Source organism: Ranitomeya variabilis, chromosome 1 (assembly GCF_051348905.1).
Source record: "Ranitomeya variabilis isolate aRanVar5 chromosome 1, aRanVar5.hap1, whole genome shotgun sequence".
NCBI lineage: Eukaryota > Metazoa > Chordata > Amphibia > Anura > Dendrobatidae > Ranitomeya > Ranitomeya variabilis.
This window is the reverse complement of record NC_135232.1, coordinates 1,140,824,648-1,140,847,774: the sequence shown is the minus strand read 5'-3', so window position 1 is coordinate 1,140,847,774 and position 23,127 is coordinate 1,140,824,648. Positions and strand designations below refer to the sequence as shown.

The 23,127-nt window shown below is 43.5% G+C and overlaps 1 protein-coding gene across 1 annotated transcript in view; it reads left to right on the top strand.

Moving 5' to 3' along the window:
• Window positions 1-16,144: 16,144 nt before the first annotated feature.
• Window positions 16,145-23,127, top strand: part of LOC143800681 (vomeronasal type-2 receptor 26-like) — a 58,084-nt gene continuing 51,101 nt past the window's right edge. Inside the window, exon 1 of the mRNA XM_077281204.1 lies at window positions 16,145-16,372. Within this exon, the coding sequence (XP_077137319.1) occupies window positions 16,145-16,372 (228 nt within the window). The remainder of the gene's footprint in view (window positions 16,373-23,127) is intronic.

The following is a 23,127-nucleotide window of genomic DNA, read 5'->3' as shown; positions in this document are numbered from 1 at the left end:
ATGTAAAATTGGCCTCCTCTGTATTGATTACCCTGCAGAGTTTAGTGTATTCTGCAAATATTGAAATTCTACTCTACAAAATCATTAATAAATATATTAAAAAGAAGAGGGCCCAATACTGACCCCTGTGGTACCCCACTGGTAACTGCAACCCAGTCCGAGTGTGCTGCATTAATAACCACCCTTTGTTTTCTATCCCTGAGCCAGCTCTTAATCCATTTACACATATTTTCCCCTTTCCCCATTATTCTCATTTTATGTATCAACCTTTTGTGTGGCACTGTATCAAAAGCTTTTGAAAAGTCCATATACACTACGTCCACTGGGTTCCCTTGGACCAGTCCGGAACTTACCTCTTAATACAAATTGATCAAATTAGTCTGACAGGAACAGTCCCTAGTAAACCCATGTTTGTATTGGGTTATGAGGTTATTCCTCTTCAGATACTCCAGCATAGCATCTCTTAGAATGCCCTCCAGGATTTTACCCACAGTAGAGGTTAAGCTTACTGGCCTATCATTTTCGAGTTCAATTTTTGTCCCCTTTTTGAATATTGGCACATTTGCTATACGCCAGTCCTGTGGTACAGACCCTGTTATTATGGAGTAGGGTTGAGCGACCTTTACTTTTATAGGATCGGGTCGGGTTTCACGAAACCCGACTTTTTCAAAAGTCGGGTCGAGTGAAATTGGCCGATCCTATAAAAAAGTCTGGGTCGGCCGAAACTCGAAACCCAATGCAGTGCATTGGGTTTCCAATGGTTCCCAGGGTCTGAAGGAGCGGAAACTCTCCTTCAGGCCCTGGGATCCATATTTAAGTGTAAAATAAAGAATTAAAATAAAAAATATCGCTATACTTACACTCTGACGGGCCCTGGTACTAACCGGGAACCTTCCTTCCTTAGAATCAGCCTTCCAAGACCTTGCGGTGACGTCACGGTGACGTCGCGGCTTGTGATTGGTCGCGCGGCCCCCATGTGACCACTTGCGCGACCAATCACAAGCCGCGACGTCACCGTGACGTCACCGAAGGCCCTGGAAGGGCTGATTCTTAGGAAGGAAGGCTGCCGGAACGAAGCCGAGGGTGAGTATATTCCTATTAGGTATATACTCACACTCGGACACGCCCTGCTTCTTTCCGACAGCCTTCCTTCCTAAGAATCAGCCCTTCCAGGGCCTTCGGTGACGTCACGGTGACGTCGCGGCTTGTGATTGGTCGCGCGAGCGGTCACATGGGGGCCGCGCGACCAATCACAAGCCGTGACGTCACCGCAACGTCACCGCAAGGTCTTGGAAGGCTGATTCTAAGGAAGGAAGGTTCCCGGTTAGTACCAGGGCCCGTCAGAGTGTAAGTATAGCGATATTTTTTATTTTAATTCTTTATTTTACACTTAAATCTGAATTCCGATACCAATTCCCGATATCTTAAACATATCGGGAATCGGTATCGGAATTCCGATTCCAGATTCAGAAGATCGCCGACCTCATGGCCGACCCCACACAGGGGTCGGGTCGGGTTTCATGAAACCCGACTTTGCCAAAAGTCGGCGACTTCTGAAAATTGCCGACCCGTTTCGCTCAACCCTATTATGGAGTCTTTAAAGATTAAAAATAATGGTCTATCAATGACTGTACTTAATTCCTGCAGTACTCGGGGGTGTATCCCACCCGGGCCCTGAGATTTGTAAATTTTACTGATTTTTAGATGCTGCCATACTTCCTGCTGGGTTAAGCAGGTGACACTTAATGGGGAATTTTTGTTATCACTAGAGTTGAGCGACTTTTACTTTTTTCGGATCGAGTCGGGTTTTGCGAAAGTCGGGTTGGGTGAAATTGGCCGATTATTGCGAAAAGTCGAGGGCCGACTAAAACACAAAACCCAATGCAAGTCAATGGGGAATCAAAATCGGCAGTGAGTGGAAGAAAGGAAAACACCTAGAGTGCCCATTTTAATGCCAAAAACATCAATTCTTATGACTGAAGCTTGTCAATCTTAATTTACTTTATAATAATAGTTAGGCATTGAAAACTGGGGGTCATTTGGCTAAAGTTGTGGGGGGGTAGGGCTGGCTCAAGATTTTCGTGGGCCCAGGAAACGCGGAGTACATCACTGCGGTGGAGCAGAGAGAGGTAAGTATTTCAACTTTGCAAGTGCTGTGATCCTGAGCAAGCAAGGGGGGCCCACTCGTTGGCATTGGCACTGGCACAGGGCCCCTCCTAGTACGGCGGTATGTTTGATGGTGGGTAGCACCTCCCACCGGCAGAGACACTTTTGCGTACTATGAGGGGCCCTGTGCCAGTGATGTCGCCAACGAGTATGCCCCCCACCTGATGAAGGAACCTGCACTTTCATCTGCACCTTCCTCTTTGTCCCCGTGTAAGGTGGTATAGTATGCAGGCAGGGGAACCTGACTTTCAGCAGGGTCAGATTCTGACTGTGTAGAGTGCAAGGGGAATGTAGTGGTCTGGGTCAATGTACCAGCAGACTCATGTAGCAGTGGCTGGGCAATGGGCAGGATGAGGAGGAAACACAGATATAGGCCCAAATAATAAAGTGGCTAAATGCAGTTCAAATGCGGTAACAGGACTAAACAGGGGGCATTGCTTTGTTCAGTGGAGGACAACTGTAATTATTGGCAGGCACAGTTAGTAGGCCCAAATAATAAAGTAGGCTAAATGCAGTTCAAAATTGGTAACAGGATTAAACAGGCGGCATTGCTTTGTTCAGCGGAGGACAACTGTAATAAGTGGCAGACACAGTTAGTAGGCCCAAATAATAAAGTAGGCTAAATGCAGTTCAAAATTGGTAACAAGACTTAACAGGCGGCATTGCTTTGTTCAGTGGAGAACAACTGTAATGAGTGGCAGACACAGTAGTAGGCCCAAATAATAAAGTAACCTAAATGCAGTTCAAAATTGATAACAGGACTAAACAGGCGGCATTGCTTTGTTCAGTGGAGGACAACTGTAATGAGCGGCAAACACAGTTAGTAGGCCCAAATAATAAAGTAGCCTAAATGCAGTTCAAAATTGGTAACAGGACTAAGCAGGCGGCATTGCTTTGTTCAGTGGAGGACAACTGTAATGAGTGACAGACACAGTTAGTAGGCCCAAATAATAAAGTAGCCTCGATGCAGTTCAAAATTGGTAACAGGACTAAACAGACGTGCATTGCTTTGTTCAGTGGAGGACAACTGTAATGAGTGGCAGACACAGTTAGTAGGCCCAAATAATAAAGTAGGCTAAATGCAGTTCAAAATTGGTAACAGGACTAAACAGGCAGTATTGCTTTGTTCAGTGGAGGACAACTGTGGAGCAGGGAGAGGTAAGTATTGCAAGTGGTAGAGCACTGATTGAGCTGGGGGGAACACTCTCTCGTGGGCGGTAGTACTGGCACAGGGCCCCTCATATTACGATGGTGTGTCTGACGTTGGTTGTGCACCACCACCGTCAGAGACACTTTATTGTACTATGAGGGACTCTGTGCCAGCGCTGTCCCCAAGAGTGGGCACACCCACCTGTCCAGGCAAACGGCACTCGCACGGGTGCTTGCGCCAGGTGGTGACCACTGCCCTTTTGGGGGAGTCAGCCCATTTAGGGAGGTATAAAAATGGCCTATGGTGGACATTCAGCAGCTGCAAATGGAGGAATTGGAGAAGTCAGTAAGAGGAGGCCAAAAGCAAGACTTTTTCAGGCAAGCTATGTGTCAGCAGGGGAAGGTGGGGCAAAATAATTTGAAATCCATGATTGGTTCATTTTAATGATGGTTAGATCATCAACATTTCGGGTAGCCAGACGTGTCCTTTTTTCAGTCAGTATTGAACCATCAGCAGTGAAGACTCTTTCTGATAGCACACTAGCAGCAGGGCAAGCAAGCTCCTGTAATGCATATTCTGCCAATTCAGGCCAGGTGTCTATTTTAGATGCCCAGTAATCAAAGGGGAATGACCTATGAGTAGTGTTGAGCGATACCTTCCGATACTCAAAGGTATTGGTATCGGATGGTATCGGCCGATATCCAAAAAGTATCGGATATCGCCGATACCGATACCCGATATCAATGCAAGTCAATGGGACACAAGTATCGGAAGGTATCCAGGATAGTTCCCAGGGTCGGAAGGAGAAGAAACTCTCCTTCAGGCCCTGGGATCCATAGTCATGTAAAAAATAAAGAATTAAAACAAAAAATATGGATATACTCACCTCTCCGGCGGCCCCTGGACCTTACCGCTGTAACCGGCAGCCTCCGTTTGTCAAGCCGCGACGTCATCGCAGGTCCTTCACGCGCTCATTCTTAGGAACGGAGGCTGCTGGTTACAGCGGTAAGGTCCAGGGGCCTCCGGAGAGGTGAGTATATCCATATTTTTTATTTTAATTCTTTATTTTTTACATGAATATGGATCCGATTCCGATTTCCGATATCACAAAAGTATCGGAACTCGGTATCAGAATTCCGATACCGTAAGTATCGGCCGATACCCGATACTTGCGGTATCGGAATGCTCAACACTACCTATGAGGGAGAACATCGACAAGGGAGGAAAAGTAGTTCGTAACTATACAGAACAAGTGCTGTCTCCTGTCACTTTGAATCGATGCAGCAGTACCTGTCGTGTCAGCGGTCATTGCAAAATCACTCCACAACCTGGTCATAAAACCCCTCTGTCCAACGCCACTTCGGATTTGTGCACCTCTAAGACCTCTGCCATGTTGCCCCCTACGGCTCGTGTGAGAACCATCACCGCCGCTGTGTGCTGGGAATGCCTAAACCAAATGGTCTACAAGAGTTGCTTGTTTGGTAGCCAATATTTGTTCAAGGTTCTCATGTGGCATGATATTTTGTAATTTTCCTTTATATCGTGGATCCAGGAGGCAGGCCAACCAGTAACCGTCATCGGTCATCATTTTGATAATGTGGGGGTCCCTTTTTAGGATACAAAAGGCATACTCAGCCATGTGGGCCAATTCACTGCTTGTGCTGGGTTGAGGAGCACTTTCTTGCAAATCAACATCACTTGTGTCCCTCAAAAACCCTGTACCTTACCTTGCAACGCCACCAGATTCTATTGCTTCCTCAGAAACATCCTCCTTTCATAAATATTCATCCCCATCATCCTCCTCCTCCTCTTTGTCAGCCACCTTGTCCAGGAGAGTTCCCTGAGCAGACAATGGCTGACTGTCATCAAGGCTTCCCTCCTCCTCAGCTGCAGAAGCCCGCTCCTTAATGTGCGTCAAACTTTGCATCAGCAGACGCATTAGTGGAATGCTCATGCTTATGATGGCGTCGTCCGCACTGACCAGCCATGTGCATTCCTCAAAACACTGAAGGACTTGACAGAGGTCTTGTAGCTTTGACCACTGCACACCAGACAACTCCATGTCTGCCATCCAAGTGCCTGCCCGTGTATGTGTATCCTGCCAAATTAATTACAGCATGCCTCTGTTCGCACAGCCTCTGAACCATGCACAGTGTGGAGTTCCACCTTGTTGCAACTTCGATTATTAGGCAGTGCTTGGGAAGATTCAGCTATCGCTGATGGTTCTGCATATGGCTGGAGTGTACGGGCGACCGGCGGATGTGTGAGCAAAGTCTTCGCACCTTCAGGAGCAGGGCTGGTAACTCCGTATAATTTTTGAGGAAGCACTGCACCACCAGGTTAAAGGTGTGAGCCAGGAAAGGTATGTGTTTCAGTTCTGAAAGGGCTATGGCAGCCATAAAATTCCTTCCGTTATCGCTGACTACCTTGCTTGCCTCATGATGTACACTGCCCAGCCATGACTGAGTTTGTTGCTGCAAGTACTCGGCCAGTACTTCCACGGTGTGTCTGTTGTCGCCCAAACACTTCATTTGTAACACAGCCTGCTGATGCTTACCACTAGTTGTTCAATAATGGGACACCTCGTGTGCAACACTGGCAGCTGCGGATGGAGTGGTCGTGTGACTGCTCTCTGTGGACGAGCTTTCGCTTCTGGAGGAGGAGGGGTGGCGAACGCCTACAGCCATCTGTTTCCTAGACCGTGGGCTAGGCAGAACTGTCCCACTTTGGCTGTCCCCTGTGGACCCTGCATCCACCACATTAACTCAGTGGGCCGTGATGGACACGTAGTGTCCCTGGCCATGCCTACTGGTCCATGCATCTGTTGTGAGGTGCACCTTTCCACTGACTGATTGCCTCAGTGCATGGACAATGCGGTCTTTGACATGCTGGTGGAGGGCTGGGAGGGCTTTTCTTGCAAAGAAGTGCCGACTGGGTAGGTCATAGTGTGGCACTGGTAGGCCATCAGGTCTTTGAAAGCTTCACTTTCAACCAACCAACCGGTAGGGCATCATCTCTAATGAGATTAGTATAGCAATGTGGGCGTTCAAACCCTGTGTACGCGGATGAGAGGATGAGTACTTTATTTTCCTAACGAGAGTCTCCTGTAGGGTGAGCTGGACTGGAGAGCTGCATATGGTGGTACTAGCGGTGGTGGTGGTGGTGAACATGGCGGATTGAGAGAGGGTTGGTGATGGTATTCTTGATGTTGTCCTACATATAGTGTTTCCTGCCAATAACCTTGTGATTTTCTGATTGCTTTGGCCTTGCGACGATACCTCCACATTTGCTGCTGGTGATGTCCTAACCGGTGGGCTTACAGTGAGAGAAGCAATGTAGCGTTGCTGACTACCTTCATTCATGACTACTGGCAGCGGCACCCTTTTTCCCAATGGCTGCCAATCTGGGTCAACAACCGGGTCATCTATCACCTCCTCTTCAATGTCATGTGCACCTTCCACTGTGTCACCGTGTAAGGTGCTATAGCGTTCGGGATGGGGCACCGTAGTCTCATCAGGGTCAGATTCAGGCAAGGGCAATGTAGTGATCTGAGTCAATGGAACAGCATAATAATCTAGCTGTGGCTGTGAATCAGTGCACTCCATGTCCGATTCATCTTGTAATGGGCAGTTAATAATTTCCCTTTCTAACCCAGGCATGGTATGTGTAAAGAGCTCCATGTTGTAACCTGTAGTGTCTCCTGACGCATCCTTCACTTTTGGTTTGGGTGAAGGACACAAGGAAACGTCTTGTTCCTGACCGGGAGCATCCACTGACGACTCGCTGCTTTTATATTTTGAACTTTCTGAAGAGGAGGCGAAAGAGCTAGAGGCTGAGTCAACAAGGAAAGCCAAAACTTTTTCCTGCTGCTCTGGCTTTAAACGCTGTTTTCCTACTCCCAGATAAGGGAGCCTTCGAGGCCTTGTGTAGCCAGATGATGATGCTGGCTCAACACTTCCAGCCTTAGGTGTTATTGTGCTTTTGCCACTTCCACCAGATGCACCACCACCACCACCACCATCAGTACCAGCTGGCAACCTATGCCCACGAGCTCTTCCACCAAACTTCCTCATTTTTTGGAAAATCTAACCAAAATAACAACCGTTATATTGTACTGTAAAATAAGGTAGAAGGTTTATATAAACTTTTTGAGAATTTAAATCTCCCTTTTTTTGGAGACTGAACCAAAACTCAGGCCCAGTGTATAAAATAATGCAATTTAAGTGGCAAAAAGTGGCTGGCTGATATACGACAAACTAACAGGACTGAAATATATCCACTTTGTGAGAATTTGAATCTCCCTTTTGGTTTTTTGGGAGACTGAACCAAAACTCAGGCCCAGTGTATAGAACAACGCAAGCTAAGTGGCAGAAAGTGGCTGGCTGATATACGACAAACAAACAGGACTGAAACATATCCACTTTGTGAGAATTTGAATCTCACTTTTTTTCGGGGGGACCCAGAACCCAAACTCAGGCACAGTGTGTAAAACAACGCAATGTAAGTGGCAGCAAGTGGCTGGAAGATATAAGAGAAAATACAAGGACTGTAGTACAATTTCAATCTCCCTACAATGATCTCAGGACAAGTATGGCAGCAATAAAAAGGACTGCTGCACACAAAAGTGTGGACAAATACACAAGATAACTGCAGAAAGGAGCAACAGGATTTTTGCTTTTAAAAAAGCAGTTGGTTTGCACAGCAGCATGCAAACAGCAATGCAGCTATCAGGGAGCCTTATAAGGCAGCCTAATAAGCTACAGAGCTGATGCACAAAAATATAGGCTCCACTGTCCCTGCAAAAAAAGGTGGTGTTACACAGTGGAAATCGCTACAGCACAAGCGGTTTGGGGTTTAATCTTTCCTCTCTAACCATATCCCTTCTTCTGACGAAGCGGCAGCAACCTCTCCCTATGCTACGATCGGCAGAAGTAAGATGGCGGTCGGTGTACATGCCCCTTTATAGCCCCTGTGACGCCGCAGAAAGCAAGCCAATCACTGTCATGCCCTTCTCTAAGATGGTGGGGACCGAGACCTATGTCATCACGCTGCCCACACTCTGCGTCCTCCTTCATTGGCTAAAAAATGGCGCTGAAAGCGTCATATGAAACGCGACTTTGGCGTGCTCATCGCCGACTACATGGCCGATCCCACACTAGGATCGGGGCGGGTTTCATGAAATCCGACTTTGCAGAAAGTCAGCGATTTTTGAATTTGTCCGATCAGTTTCGCTCAACCCTAGTTATCACTGATCATATTGTCTGCCATGGAATTTTCTTCTGTAAATAGAGTTCTGACTTCACGCATAAGATTGGAGTGAACATGTATGTCAGATATATGTACCATCCTCCAAAACTTTGAGGAATTCACCAAGATTGTGATCGGCAATGATGCTGTAATTAACATCTCTATCCTGCTTCTCTGTGTTCTTATATTAATATTTATAGTTATTTATATAGCGTCAACATATTTACAGCTTCAAACACAACAGTACTAAGTAACAACAATAACAATACAATAATTAAACAGAAATCAAACTACCCTGTTCGTGACAGCTTACAATATACAATGAGGTGGGGGAGAAAAAAACTACAGGGGAATGTACTTACAATGATGTATTTACAATGATATTACTGAGGTTTGTCAAAAGTCGTGGAGGCATGAAGACAGGGAGGAGGAGAGCCCATGGTCAGTTGTCCTCTTGGTGATGACACAGAAGTATCGACTGTTAGCAGTCTTGCACGCATGGATGAGTTTATGTTACGCTGCCTTTCCCGTCACCCTAGCGTTCTCAAAATTTTCGGTGACAGGCAATTCTGATTGGTGACATTTCTAGACCCATGCTACAAGGAGAACTTTATATCTCTTATTCCAGTGGCAGACAGGTGTTCTACAATGCTGGAGGACCATAGGACCCTTCTTGCTGAATTATTTAAAAAATTCCCATCTGAAAATGCTGGCAGAAGATATCTCAGTTCTTTGGCCAAGTAAGGAGTACAGGTGAGAGAGACACAACTCCAATCCAGCAGAGGCAGTGAAACACTGACAAAGTTTGGGGAGAGTTTTCTCAGACCCACCTATCGCCCTGGCCCTGAGGCGTGGGGGACTCTCACAAGGAGTGCTTTGTTTGGGAAAATGCTGAGGGAGTACCTTGCTGACCGTAACAACATCCTCTGTCATTTCTCTGTGCCTTTTCATTATTGTTTTGCAAAGCTGAACACAGAGCATGAATTGTCTCTCTCTACTGCGAACGTGCTCTGTACTCACGGTCATAGAACGCACGGTGCCTCGCTCTCTGGCGGTCACTGTGAACATGGCTCCTCACTTTCTGGCAGTACCGCTTCTATTGGCAGGAGCACACACCTTCGTAATACAGAGACAGAGTACAACACCGCCCAAGCGTTCACACTCTGGTCCTCAGACTTTCTATGTGCGCAGTGACTGCCTCTAGGCAGAAGATGATGGTGGTGGTTGTAGTAGTTGAAGCATTTATGACAGTCATGAAGCAGCCATAACAACTGGAAAGAGAAGTATTTTTAACAAGATACCACACTGTTCGATATGTGGCTTGTATTTTTTTATTTTTAAACTAAAATAGTGTACCGAACTAAGGTAACAGACAATAAATAAAGCTGAATGTAGGCCTGAATTTCCACAATTTGTAGGCCACAAATACATTAGACGTCTGACAGCGATAACACACTGCCAAATATGTGGCCTGCATTTTTTTAAATGCAAAATAGAGCTGTATATAGAGTAACAGACAGGAAAAAAGTGGAAAACTGGCCTACAATGGCCAAACTTGGAACACGCAGATATATGAGGGCTGTCATGGAAATACCACACTGCCAAATACTGTATGTGGCCTGTTTTTTTTTTTTTTAAATGCCAAATAGTGCTGTATAAAATTAGAGTAACAGACAGGAAAAACAGTGGCAAAACGTCCTAAAATCGCCAAACTTACAGATATATGAGGCCTTTTTCTGTGAATTTAGTAAAAAAATAGTAGAACGAGGCTAGCGCACACAACTATGCTACGTATGCTTGAAAAACTATGATTTTTAAGCAGGCCTCTGTCTGACAGAACAGACTGTATATTTTTTGGGGGGGATTCATTTTTGGGAAAAAAACAATTTGCAACTAGATATATAGTAAAGAAGCTGCAGCAGCAGCAGACAGTTATGGAGCTTTGGGAGGGATGCAGTGGAAGCTATGTACTCACATACAGTGCCTGCATGCCTTGCACTGATGTAGATATGCTGTGCCCTGCCTACCTAGCGCTGCAATATCGGTACCCACAAATTAGCCCTAAAAAGGACTGTTGGTTTCTCAGGAGTTGTGGATGTAAGAGTTGCAGACCTACACTAACTCTAAAAATCACGATTCTGACCCTATCTCGGCAGCAGCTCTCCCTGCTCTCGCTGAAACAGGAGCAGAATGCAGCGAGCAGGGCGGCGCCAGGTCTCTTATACTCGGGATGATGCTGTATGGCCAAGCCAATCACTGCACGACCACAACAAAGATGGTTGTTGCATTTCATGGCCTGGCAGACAATCCCTGCAGCATGATTGGGTCTCTAAAGGCCACCAAAAATGCTGGGTGGAGACACCAGTTACCGCCAAATAATCCCGGAAATGCTCGGTGCTCGCCGAATACACTGAGTACACTGATACTTGGGAGAGTAATGAGTAGTGGCGAGCACGTTCGCTCATTACTACTCACAACATATCTAGATAAGTTCCTTGGGGGGTCTATTTTCCAATATGGGGTCACTTGTGGGGGGTTTCTACTGTTTAGTTGCATCAGGGGCTCTGCAAACACCACGTGACCACTGCCGACCAATCCATCTAAGTCTGCATTCCAAACGACGTTCATTCCATTCCGAGCTCTGCCGTGCACCCAAACGGTGGTTCCCCCCACATGTGGGGTATATGCGTACTCAGGACAAATTGGACAACAACTTTTGAGGTCCAATTTCTTCTGATAAGCTTGGGAAAATGCAAAACTGGTGGTAAAAAAAAATTTTTTGTGGAAATTTTTTTTTTATTTTTATGGCTCTACATTATAAACTTCTGTGAAGCACTTGATGGGTAAAAGTGCTCACCAAACACCTAGATAAGTTCCTTAGGGTGTCTAATTCCAAAATGGTGTCACTTGTGGGGGGTTTCAATGTTTAGGCACATCAGGGGCTCTCCAAATGCGACATGGCGTCCCATCTCAATTCCAGTCAATTTTGCATTGAAAAGTCAAATGGCGCTCCTTCCCTTCAGAGCTCTGCCATGCGCCCAAACAGTGGTTTACCCCCACATATGGGGTATCAGCATACTCAGAACAAAGTGCAAAACAACGTTTGGGGTTCAATTTCTCATGTTACTGTGGAAAAATAAAACAAATTGGACCTGAAGTAAATTTTTTCCAAAATTGTGCTGATGTAAAGCAGACATGTGGGAAATGTTGTTTATTAACTATATTATGTGATATAACTCTCTATTTTCAGGGCATAAAAACTAAAATTTGGAAAATTGCCAAATTTTCACAATTTTCACCAAATTTCCATTTTTTTCACAAGTCATATCGAAGAAGTTTTACCACTATCAAAAAATATAATATGTCACGAGTAGTGTTGAGCATTCCGATACCGCAAGTATCGGGTATCGGCCGATATTTGCTGTATCGGAATTCCGATACCGAGATCCGATACTTTTGTGGTATCGGGTATCGGTATCAAAACAACATTAATGTGTAAAAGAAAGAATTGAAATAAAAAATATTGCTATACTCACCTGTCCGACGCAGCCTGGACCTCACCGAGGGAACCGGCAGCGTTCTTTACTTAAAATACGCGCTTTTCCTTCCTTCCGTGACGTCACGGCTTCTGATTGGTCGCGTGCCGCCCATGTGGCCGCGAAGCGACCAATCACAGCAAGCCGTGACGTAATTTTAGGTCCTTCAGGATTTTAAAATTACATTCCGGCTTTGTGATTGGTCGCGTCGCAATCACATGGGCGACGTGACCAATCACAAGCCGTGACGTCACGGGAGACTGGACACGCGCGCTACCTGCACACCTAGCACACGTTATAGTGCCTTTTGCAGTGCCCACTTAAACATCACCGTGTGCAATCAGTGCGCTTTCCTGACAGCCTGTCAGTGTAGGTTGGGAATTCCCGCTTGGACTCTGCATCTGACTCGGAGCATCCTCAGGTGCGGGCTCAAAAGCCACCGAGGGTCAGAGCGAGTGCAATCACCAGATTAGTGGGGGTGATTCTTAGGGATCCCACTAGTGTCTTGCAGCTGCACCCTGTGACTTTTAACAGGGCGCAGCGTATTATGGCAGCTCCATGAAGCAACAGAGTTTTTCTAATATTCACACTGGGTGAAGTCTAACCCACATGTGAGCAAGTGTCCCTCCGCCATTACTCAGTAGCAGGTACCATCTCTGCATGGTGGACCCCGGGCTGGGAACACACCTAATATCTTCCTCTATATTATTTGGTGCGTTCCGTTAGCCCTAACAGTAGGCTTGTCGGAAGAGGTTCAGAGTGTTCCTTTATTAGAAATGGGACCATCAATACCGCTACTCTGGCCCACAGTATAGAATTATCAATTCAAACTACTATAAAAGTATGATACAACATTGCTACATTTGTGTAAAGGAAGATGAAAGTATTCTGCGCTGCTGATTGAATGACAAGCCTCGCTGAGAAGATGGTTTAATGTCAACACATTTCAGAGTCACTCCGACTCCTTCTTCAAGAGGATGTCCTGAAGGTTGTCCTGAATAAGAAGTCAGAGTGACTCCGAAATGCATTGACATTAAATTAGAATTTCTTGACTTCAATGTGACTTGTCCTTCTATCCGCTGTGCAGGATACTTCGGTAGCCCTTGGCACATAGGTATATTTCTCCAATATTCTATACTCTAGTGCTTCTGTATCACAAACCTATAAAGTGAGCATGCCCACCCTTTTGTTTTATCTTTACTACTTTGATAAGACACTGTTATGCTTTTGCCTTTTTTATGTAACATTACTACTGACCTGTTCTGTTATGCAAATGATGTTTTGCAAATTACCATGTTGTTCATTCTCCTAGTATCTTAGAAGACTGCAATTTACAGATCCTTTAGGAGAAGATGTTAATTTTAATGAGAAAGGAGAAATGACTTCAATCTATCACATCATTAATTTTGCAGATGTCCCCGATGGAAACATGTGTTCACTTTTTGTTGGAAAAGTCATTGCATCACCTAAAGGAAATCAGCTGATGATGTATAGTGACAGGATAGTTTGGAAAAATTTAGATGTAATTATTTTTCATTGTTATATTACTAAGTAATGAATGTCATTTTTTCTTTGTCTTTTAACCCCTTCCACACCTTGAGACTTTCTTTTTTCGAGGCTAGCCTTTAAAATAGCAGAGGATGGAAGACAATCCAGGAATCTCAAAGTCCATATATATTTGCACAGAGACAACATTTTTCTAATTTTGCTTATAGACATTACCACAATGAATTTTAAACAAAACAATTCAGATGCAGTTGAAGTTCAGACTTTCAGCTTTCATTTGAGGGTATCCAAATTAAAATTGGACGAAGGGTTTAGGAGTTTCAGCTACTTAACATGTGCCACCCTGTTTTTAAAGGGACCAAAAGTAATTGGACATATTAAATAATTTTAACCCTCCGTCAGGAACAATGGATCTGACAGGCGCAGCTCTTCTACTTTCATTTCTCCCTTCTCACCAGATTTTCAGGAAACCCCCTCCCTCTAGATAGTCTCCTGGCTCTAGCTGCTGTGTGAAACCTGATACCACAGTTGGTCTGCAGAGCTTCAGGAAGGAAGATATAGCTGTGCTGGCTTCTCAGGCTCATTGGTCCTGAACACATCACACTTTATAAGGTTGGTATGTAAAGTTTTTAGTCATTACTATTGTTTATTTAGCTTGTTTTATGAATGGATAGAGAAAGGTTTGTGGATATTTCATATACATAAGGCAGATTTTATTACAAATGAAAGCGTGCTTCTCAGGCACATTGCTCCCTAATGCATATTCTCTCTCTTGCTTCAGATTATCTTCTCAAATGGAGAAGAAAATGTATGATCTTTCAAAACCCCATCATGTTGAGGAAGTGAGAAACATGCTGTTAGATGATGATGATGATGATGATGATGATGATGATGATGATGATGATGATGATGCAGACCCCACAATGAATGAATGAGGATTGTGAAGAAAGTGAGATTGACTCGCATGATGAGGTGGAAGTCTGTGAACTAAATTCTGAAACAGAGCAAGATGGTGACAGCGATAAGGAGGAGGAAGAAGATATAGAATCTTATTATATGGGAAAAGATAAAAAAAACAAATGGAACAAGAATCCACCCATAAAAAAACTTATGGAACCTCATAACATTATCACTCACCTTCTTGCAGTTATGGGAACAGCACGTAATGCAAAAACTGCAGCTGAATGCTGGAATACTTTCTTCACAGATGACATCCTGGACTCTATTGTCATATACACTAATCAATATATAGACAATATAAAGCACAAGTTCATCTGTGACAGAATCCTGAAGCCCACGGATGAAATCGAACTGCGTGCATTTTTTGGATTATTATACCTTGCAGGAGCTTATAGGGCAAATCGGCAAAGTTTGGAGGAACTTTGGGGTATAAAAAGTGATGGAATTGAAAAATTTAGCCTTGTTATGTCTAGAAGCTTGGGCTGATAAATGGCAAATGAGCTTTAATGGGGATAAATGTAAGGTCATGCACTTGGGTAGAAGTAATAAGATGTATAACTATGTGCTTAATTCTAAAACTCTGGGTAAAACCGTCAATGAAAAAGACCTGGGTGTATGGGTGGATGACAAACTTATATTCAGTGGCCAGTGTCAGGCAGCTGCTACAAAGGCAAATAAAATAATGGGATGCATTAAAAGAGGCATAGATGCTCATGAGGAGAACATAATTTTACCTCTATACAAGTCACTAGTGCGACCACACTTAGAATACTGTGCACAGTTCTGGTCTCCGGTGTATAAGAAAGACATAGCTGAACTAGAGCGGGTGCAAAGAAGAGCGACCAAGGTTATTAGAGGACTGGGGGGTCTGCAATACCAAGATAGGTTATTACACTTGGGGCTATTTAGTTTGGAAAAACGAAAACTAAGGGGTGATCTTATTTTAATGTATAAATACATGAGGGGACAGTACAAAGACCTTTCTGATGATCTTTTTAATCATAGACCTGAGACAGGGACAAGGGGGCATCCTCTACGTCTGGAGGAAAGAAGGTTTAAGCATAATAACAGACGCGGATTCTTTACTGTAAGAGCAGTGAGACTATGGAACTCTCTGCCGTATGATGTTGTAATGAGTGATTCATTAATTAAATTTAAGAGGGGACTGGATACCTTTCTGGAAAAGTATAATGTTACAGGGTATATACACTAGATTCCTTGATAGGGCGTTGATCCAGGGAACTAGTCTGATTGCCGCATGTGGAGTCAGGAAGGAATTTTTTCCCCACAGCTTACTCTTTGCCACATAGGTTTTTTTTGCCTTCCTCTGGATCAACATGTTAGGGCATGTTAGGTTAGGCTATGGGTTGAACTAGATGGACTTAAAGTCTTCCTTCAACCTTAATAACTATGTAACTATGTAACAATTCACGATGTATTCCAAAAATTTGTGGAAAACTGTAAGATAAACTATCGCCCTGGAGCAAATGTCACAATTGACGAAATGCTCCCTGGTTTTCGTGGCAGATGCACATTTCGTCAATACATACCATCAAAACCTAGCAAAAACGGAATAAAAATGTATGCCCTTGTTAATGCCAGTAAGACCTACACATACAACATTGAAATTTATGCTGGAAAACAGCCAGATGGTCCTTACTGTGTCAGCAACAAACCCACTGATGTTGTGAAAAGAATGTCTGAGCTCTTATTTGGATCAGGTCGCAATATAACTGCTGATAATTGGTTTTCAAATTGTGATCTAATTGATTATCTAAAAAGGCAGAAGCTTTCATATGTCGGAACTGTAAGAAAAAATAAAAAAGAATTGCCGCCACAGCTTGTTACTGTGACAGGGAGAAAACAGTACAGCAGTATGTTTGCATTCCATGATGGAAAGGTTTTAGGTTCCTATGTTCCACGCAATAAAAAAATGTACTTCTTCTCTCAACGCTTCAAAATGATGATGCCGTCGATCCTAAATCTGAAGCACAACAAAAACCAGAGATTATTACATTTTATAATGAAACCAAAGGGGGTGTTGATACAGCTGATCAGATGTGCTCAACTTTCAGCGTCAGCAGAAACACCAAGCGCTGGCCAATGGTCATATTTTTCGCTATGCTAAATTTGGGTGGTTTAAATTCACAAATCATTTACCTTGAAAATCAGCTTGAACCACTCCGTAGACGATTGTACCTGAAAAAATTGGCCCATGAACTAATGCTTGGAGAGCTACGCAGGAGAAGTATGAAAACCATCGGTATCCCCTCTGGCCTTCAAGTTAGGCTCAAAAGATTCAGCCCAGATATTGATACTGAAAATCCAACACCTGTACCACCTCCCAAAAGAAGGAGATGCACCACCTGCACCATGGAAAGCGGGAACAGAAGGCTTTCTAATTATGAATGCCTCAAATGTCATCATGCAATCTGCCTGACACATGCAAAAATGGATTGCAATTCTTGCACTTTGCTTTGCAAATGTGTTTTTTCTGGGGAACCTTCAGGATCTAATTCAGATTAATTATGTGTGTAATATTATTCTAGGTGCCTAGAAAATGTTTTTGTGCCAAAATTTTCTCTTTTTAATAACCGTTACTTGATATCATTGGGGGCTATTTGGTGGGAGTTTTGAAATTTGTGTATATCAAAGTTATTACTTTTATGTTGAGCAAATGGGTTTGTTTTGCACCTGATAATGTGTAGTCTCTTTTACTACATCCCTATGAAGGTCTTTTAGATCACTGAAATTGAGAAAATTAGATATTCTAGGCATTTTTCTAGCCTGCACATGACAGGCACATTAGTGCAAATATTGTTCCTGACGGAGGGTTAAATAAAATGTTCATTTCTAGTACTTGGTTGAAAACCCTTTGTTGGCAATGACGGCCTGAAGTCTTGACCTCATGGACCTCACCTGACACTGTGTTTCCTCCTTTTTGATGCTCTGCCAGGCCTTCACTGCGGTGGTTTTCAGTTGCTGTTTGTTTGTGGGCCTTTCTGTCTGAAGTTTAGTCTTTAACAAGTGAAATGCTGCTCAATTGGGTTGAGATCAGGTGACTGACTTGGCCATTCAAGAATATTCGACTTCTTTGCTTTAATAAACTCCTGGGTTGCTTTGGCTTTATATTTTGGGTTATTGTCCATCTGTAGTATGAAACGACGACCAATCAGTTTGGCGGCATTTGGCTGGATCTGAGCACACAGTATGGCTCTGAATACCTCAGAATTCATTCCTGTGTCACCTCATCAATAAACACTAGTGACCCAGGGCCACTGGCAGCCATGCATGCCCAATCCATCACACTGCCTCCGCCGGGTGTTACAGATGACGTGGTATGCTTTGGATCATGAGCTGTACCACACCTTCCCCATACTTTCTCTTTTGATCATTCTGGTAGAGGTTAGTCTTGGTTTCATCTGGCCAAAGAATGTTCTTCCAGAACTGTGCTGGCTTTTTTAGATGTTTTTAGCCTTTTTCTTCTTGATGCTTATGAGTGGCTTGCACCGTGCAGTGAACCCTCTGTATTTACTTTCATGCAGTCTTCTCTTTATGGTAGATTTGGGTATTGATACGCCGACCTCCTGGAGAGTGTTGTTCACTTGATTGGCTGTTGTGAAGGGGTTTCTATTCACCATGGAGATTATTCTGCGATCAACCACCACTGTTGTCTTCCTTGGGTTCCCAGGTCTTTTTGCATTGATGAGTTCACCAGTGCTTTCTTTCTTTCTCAGGATGTACCAAACTATAGATTTTTCCACTTCTAATATTGTAGCAATTTCTCGGATGGGTTTTTTCTGTTTTCGCACCTTAAGGATGGCTTGTTTCACCTGCATAGAGAGCTCCTTTGACCGCATGTTTACTTCATAGCAAAACCTTCTAAATGCAAGCACCACACCTCAAATCAACACCAGGCCTTTTATCTGCTTAATTGAATAACTTAAATGACATAACAAAAGGATTGCCCACACCTGTCCATGAAATAGCCCTGGAGTCAATTGTCCAATTAATTTTGATCCCTTTAAAAACAGGGTGGCACATGTTAAGGAGCTGAAACTCCTAAACCCTTCATCCAATTATAATGTGGATACCCTCAAATGAAAGCTGAAAGTCTGAACTTCAACTGCATCTGAATTGTTTTGTTTAAAATTCATTGTGGTATTGTCTATAACCAAAATTAGAAAAAAGTTGTCTCTGTCCAAATATATATGGACTTAACTGTAACTGGAAACATTTTCAGAGGAAGAATGGGTGAAAATCCCTCAAACAAGAACTGAAAGACTTGTGGCTGGCAATAAAAAGCATTTGCAAGCAGTGATACTTAAAAAAGGGGGTGCTACTAGGTACTAGCCGTGTAGAGTTTCCAAACTTTTACATTATGCTATTTTACTTTTTGCAAGTTTTAAAATGCAAGAGGTGAAAATATAATTTTATTTGTCTAAAATACAAAGGAAATGTGTCATCTTTAACTTTACGCCTTTTAGAGATCATTTCATCTTCAACTTGCTTAACTGTTCACAATAACAGTAATTTTTGACCAGGGGTGCACAGACGTTTACATGCCATTGTATGTGTGCAACAGCATATTTATGTGTTAAGAATTGCCTTTCTATTATTGTTTCCAGAAAGGCATTATTTTTATGTATAACACATAACATTATTTTTATGAATAGGAAAAACATACAGAGTCTGGGCTTTGGATGATTAATAGTTTAGCTATACATTTACTTTGTCATCAGTAGGGTTGAGCGACTTTTATTTTTATAGGATCGGGTCTGGTTTCACGAAACCCGACTTTCTCAAAAGTCGGGTCGAGTGAAATCAGCCGATCCTATAAAAAAGTTGGGGTCGGGGTCAGCCGAAACACGAAACCCAATGCAGTGCAATGGGATACTATGTGTCATGATTCCCAATGGCAGGGACTTAGGCAAAAACGGACTAGCTCTAGGATGATGGAATCTCAGATGACCGCAATACTGAACCTAACACACAACTAATAGTAGCTGGGGGGCGTACCTACATTTTATCCCTAGACGTCTCGCACCAGCCGGAGATCTAGCTACCCCTGGTAGAGGAATACACAGACCTGGCTTGCCTCCAGGGAAACCCCAAAAGTGATAGTAGCCCCCCACATATAATAACGGGTAGGTAAGAGGAAAACACATACGTAGTATGAATATAGGTTCAGCAAAGAGAGGCCCTCTGACTAGATAGCAGAAAATACAAAAGAGGACTTCGCGGTCACCTCAAAACCCTAACAAGCCATCCTGAAATTACTTTAACTCCGATATCAACTCATGACACCGGAGTAGTAATTTCAGATCACTAGAGCTTCCAGCAGCAAGAGTATATAAATGCGTGCTGGACAAACAAACACAAAAAATGCAGAAGATTCAACTTAGCTGAATTGCAGACTTGGAGCAGGTAGCAAGCAACAGAGGTACTCTGGTAACATTGATTGCCGGCACTAGAATTACTGAAAAGCCAGACTAAATAGGAAACTCCCAATTCCTGATGGGAACAGGTGCACTGGAAATAAAAGACAAAAGTAAGCCAGTACCACCAGTAGCCACCAGAGGGAGCCAAAAACAGAATTCACAACAACTATGGTTCCCAGGGTCTGAAGGAGAGGAAACTCTCCTTCAGGCCCTGTGATCCATATTTAAGTGTAAAATAAAGAATCAAAATAAAAAATATTGATATACTCACCCTCGGACGCGCCCCGGTACTAACTGGCAGCCTTCCTTCCTAAGAATGAGCGCGTGAATGACCTGCGGTGACGTCGCGGCGGTCACAAGGGCGGTCGCGACCAATCACAAGCCGCGACGTCATCTAAGGTCCTTCACGCGCTCATTCTTAGGAAGGAAGGCTGCCGGAAAGAAGCAGGGAGCGTCCGAGGGTGAGTACATTCCTATTAGGTATATACTCACCCTCGAACGCGCCCTGCTTCTTTCTGGCAGCCTTCTTTCCTAAGAATGAGCGCGTGAAGGACCTTAGATGATGTCGCGGCTTGTGATTGGTCGTGACCGCCCATGTGACCGCTGCGACGTCACCGCAGGTCATTCACGCGCTCATTCTTAGGAAGGAAGGCTGCCAGTTAGTACCAGGGCGCGTCCGAGGGTGAGTATATCAATATTTTTTATTTTGATTCTTTATTTTACACTTAAAGATGGATTCCGATACCGATTCCCGATATCGCAAACATATCGGAACTCGGTATCGGAATTCCGATACCAGATTCAGAAGATCGCCGACCTCATGGCTGACCACACACAGGGGTCGGGTCGGGTTTCTTGAAACCCGACTTAGCCAAAAGTAAGGCGACTTCTGAAAATGGACGACCCGTTTCGCTCAACCCTAGTCATCAGTATTGTAGTTTGGTCTTTGCTAAGAGTTATTTAAATGTTTCAATAGTTAAAGAAGCACTCACTTATTAGTTTTTAGCTTAATATATTGCAATCATCAAATTATACAGCACTGTGTAATTACAATTGCTTATTTTGCCTTTCTGCCCAGCTAATTCTTCTTTCTCTGCACTATGTAGTTACAGGAAGTCTCTTTTTTCCTGCCTGAGTCATTGCCTTCTCCAACTTTTGACCCAGATTCTCCCTCCTCCCCTCTGCCAGGAACTTTTGCAGTGACTAATGAGACATACAGTGAAAATTGACCTATTTTTTGCATGATGCTTAGAATGAATCAGCTAGTCCGTTTTTAAACATGGGATGTCATAGACCTAATTGAAAACTGCAGAAATAGCTGGGTAGAAAGCCAAATGAGAAATTGTATGTAAACAATAATATATAATATGATGTCTGCAATATATTGGGAAGATAAAAATATTATTAGGAGTGCATCTTTAAAAACTAACTAAAAAAAGAAGGCCCGATGCAGCGGTAGCACTGTAAGCAGTGAATAGGCAGTGACCCAAAAAGTTCAAACACAAAAGTGTTTTTTAATGTGTTACTTCACACATAAAGACTCAAATCCACACATGTGCATATATTCAGTGTGTCATATTACACTATGTTCCAAATTATTATGCAAATGACATTTTTCTCAGATTTTCCTAAATGGTCGGTGCAAATGACAGTCAGTGTAATAAAAGTCATCACCCGTTAGAGTATACATTGAATTTTATTGAAGAAACCTCCCAATGATAACAGTATAATCTCCAAATGAATAAAAACTCAAAATGCACTGTTCCAAATTATTAGGCACAGTAGAATTTCTAAACATTTGATATAAAGAACTGAAAATGCTCATTTGTGGAATTTGCAGCATTAGGAGGTCACATTCACTGAACAAAAAAGCTATTTAACTCCAAAACATCCTAACAGGCCAAGTTACATGTTAACATAGGAACCCTTCTTTGTTATCACCTTCACAATTCTCGCCTCCATTGGACTTGTGAGTTTTTGGAGAGTTTCTGCTTGTATTTCTTTGCATGAAGTCAGAATAGCCTCCCAGAGCTGCTGTTTTGATGTGAACTGCCTCCCACCCTCATAGATCTTTTGTTTGATGATACTCCAAAGGTTCTCTATAGGGTTGAGGTCAGGGGAAGTGTTGTGAACTCTGTTTTAGGGCTCCCTCTTGTGGTCACAGGTGGTATTGTGTGAGTTTTGTTTTTGGGCTCCCCCTGGTGGCTTTGTTTGTTATCCTGCGGGTCTGTGGCTGGATCAGCTGCCTCATTATTCACTAGGGAGGTTCCGATTTAGCTCTGCTACACCTTCACTTGTTGCCGGCTGTCGATGTATTCAGTGCTACTCTGATTACTCCTGACTATCTTCGTTTTCAGTCTCTTCATGAGAAGCTAAGTTTCTGTTTGATTATTTTTTGCTCATCAGTCTGCAATATGATTTCTGTGTATGATGAGTTTAGTCCAGCTTGCTAATATGTGATTTCTTGCTGCTGGTAAGCTCTGGGGTACGGAGTTGCTTCCCCCGCACCGTTAGTTGGTGCGGGGGCTCGAGCAATCTCTGCATGGATATTTTGTATAGGGTTTTCTATTGACCGCTCAGTTCCCTTCCTATTTTCTGCTATCTAGTGTTAGCGGGCCTCATTTGCTAAATCTATTTCATCTCTGCGTTTGTGCTTTCCCCTTAACTCACCATTAATATTTGTGGGGGCTTTTCTATATCTTTGGGGTCATTTCTCTGAGGCAAGTGAGGACTTTACTTTCCCTCTAGGAATAGTCAGTTTCTCAGGCCATGAAGAGATGTCTAGGATTTCCAGGTAACGTTCCACGGCTACCTATAGTTGTGTGCGGATAGGATAAGGTTGCGGTCAATCCAGTTACCACTTCCCCAGAGCTAGTCATCTGTTTAGTTACTTAGCTAGTCAGACTTGCGATCCTTGCCACTAGGATCATAACAGTACAGCCGGCCCATAAAGTGTTAATTGCATGGCAGAAGCAGGAGAAGAGAAGCCTTGAGAAATTTTTTTTTTCCTTTTGCTGTCGTGTGTTTAGCTGCTGTGTGTCTAGCTTCTCTCCTCCTCTTAATCTTGGTGTGGCTCTGAGTTCAGCTGCTGACATGGATATCCAGAGTTTGGCTTCCAGTT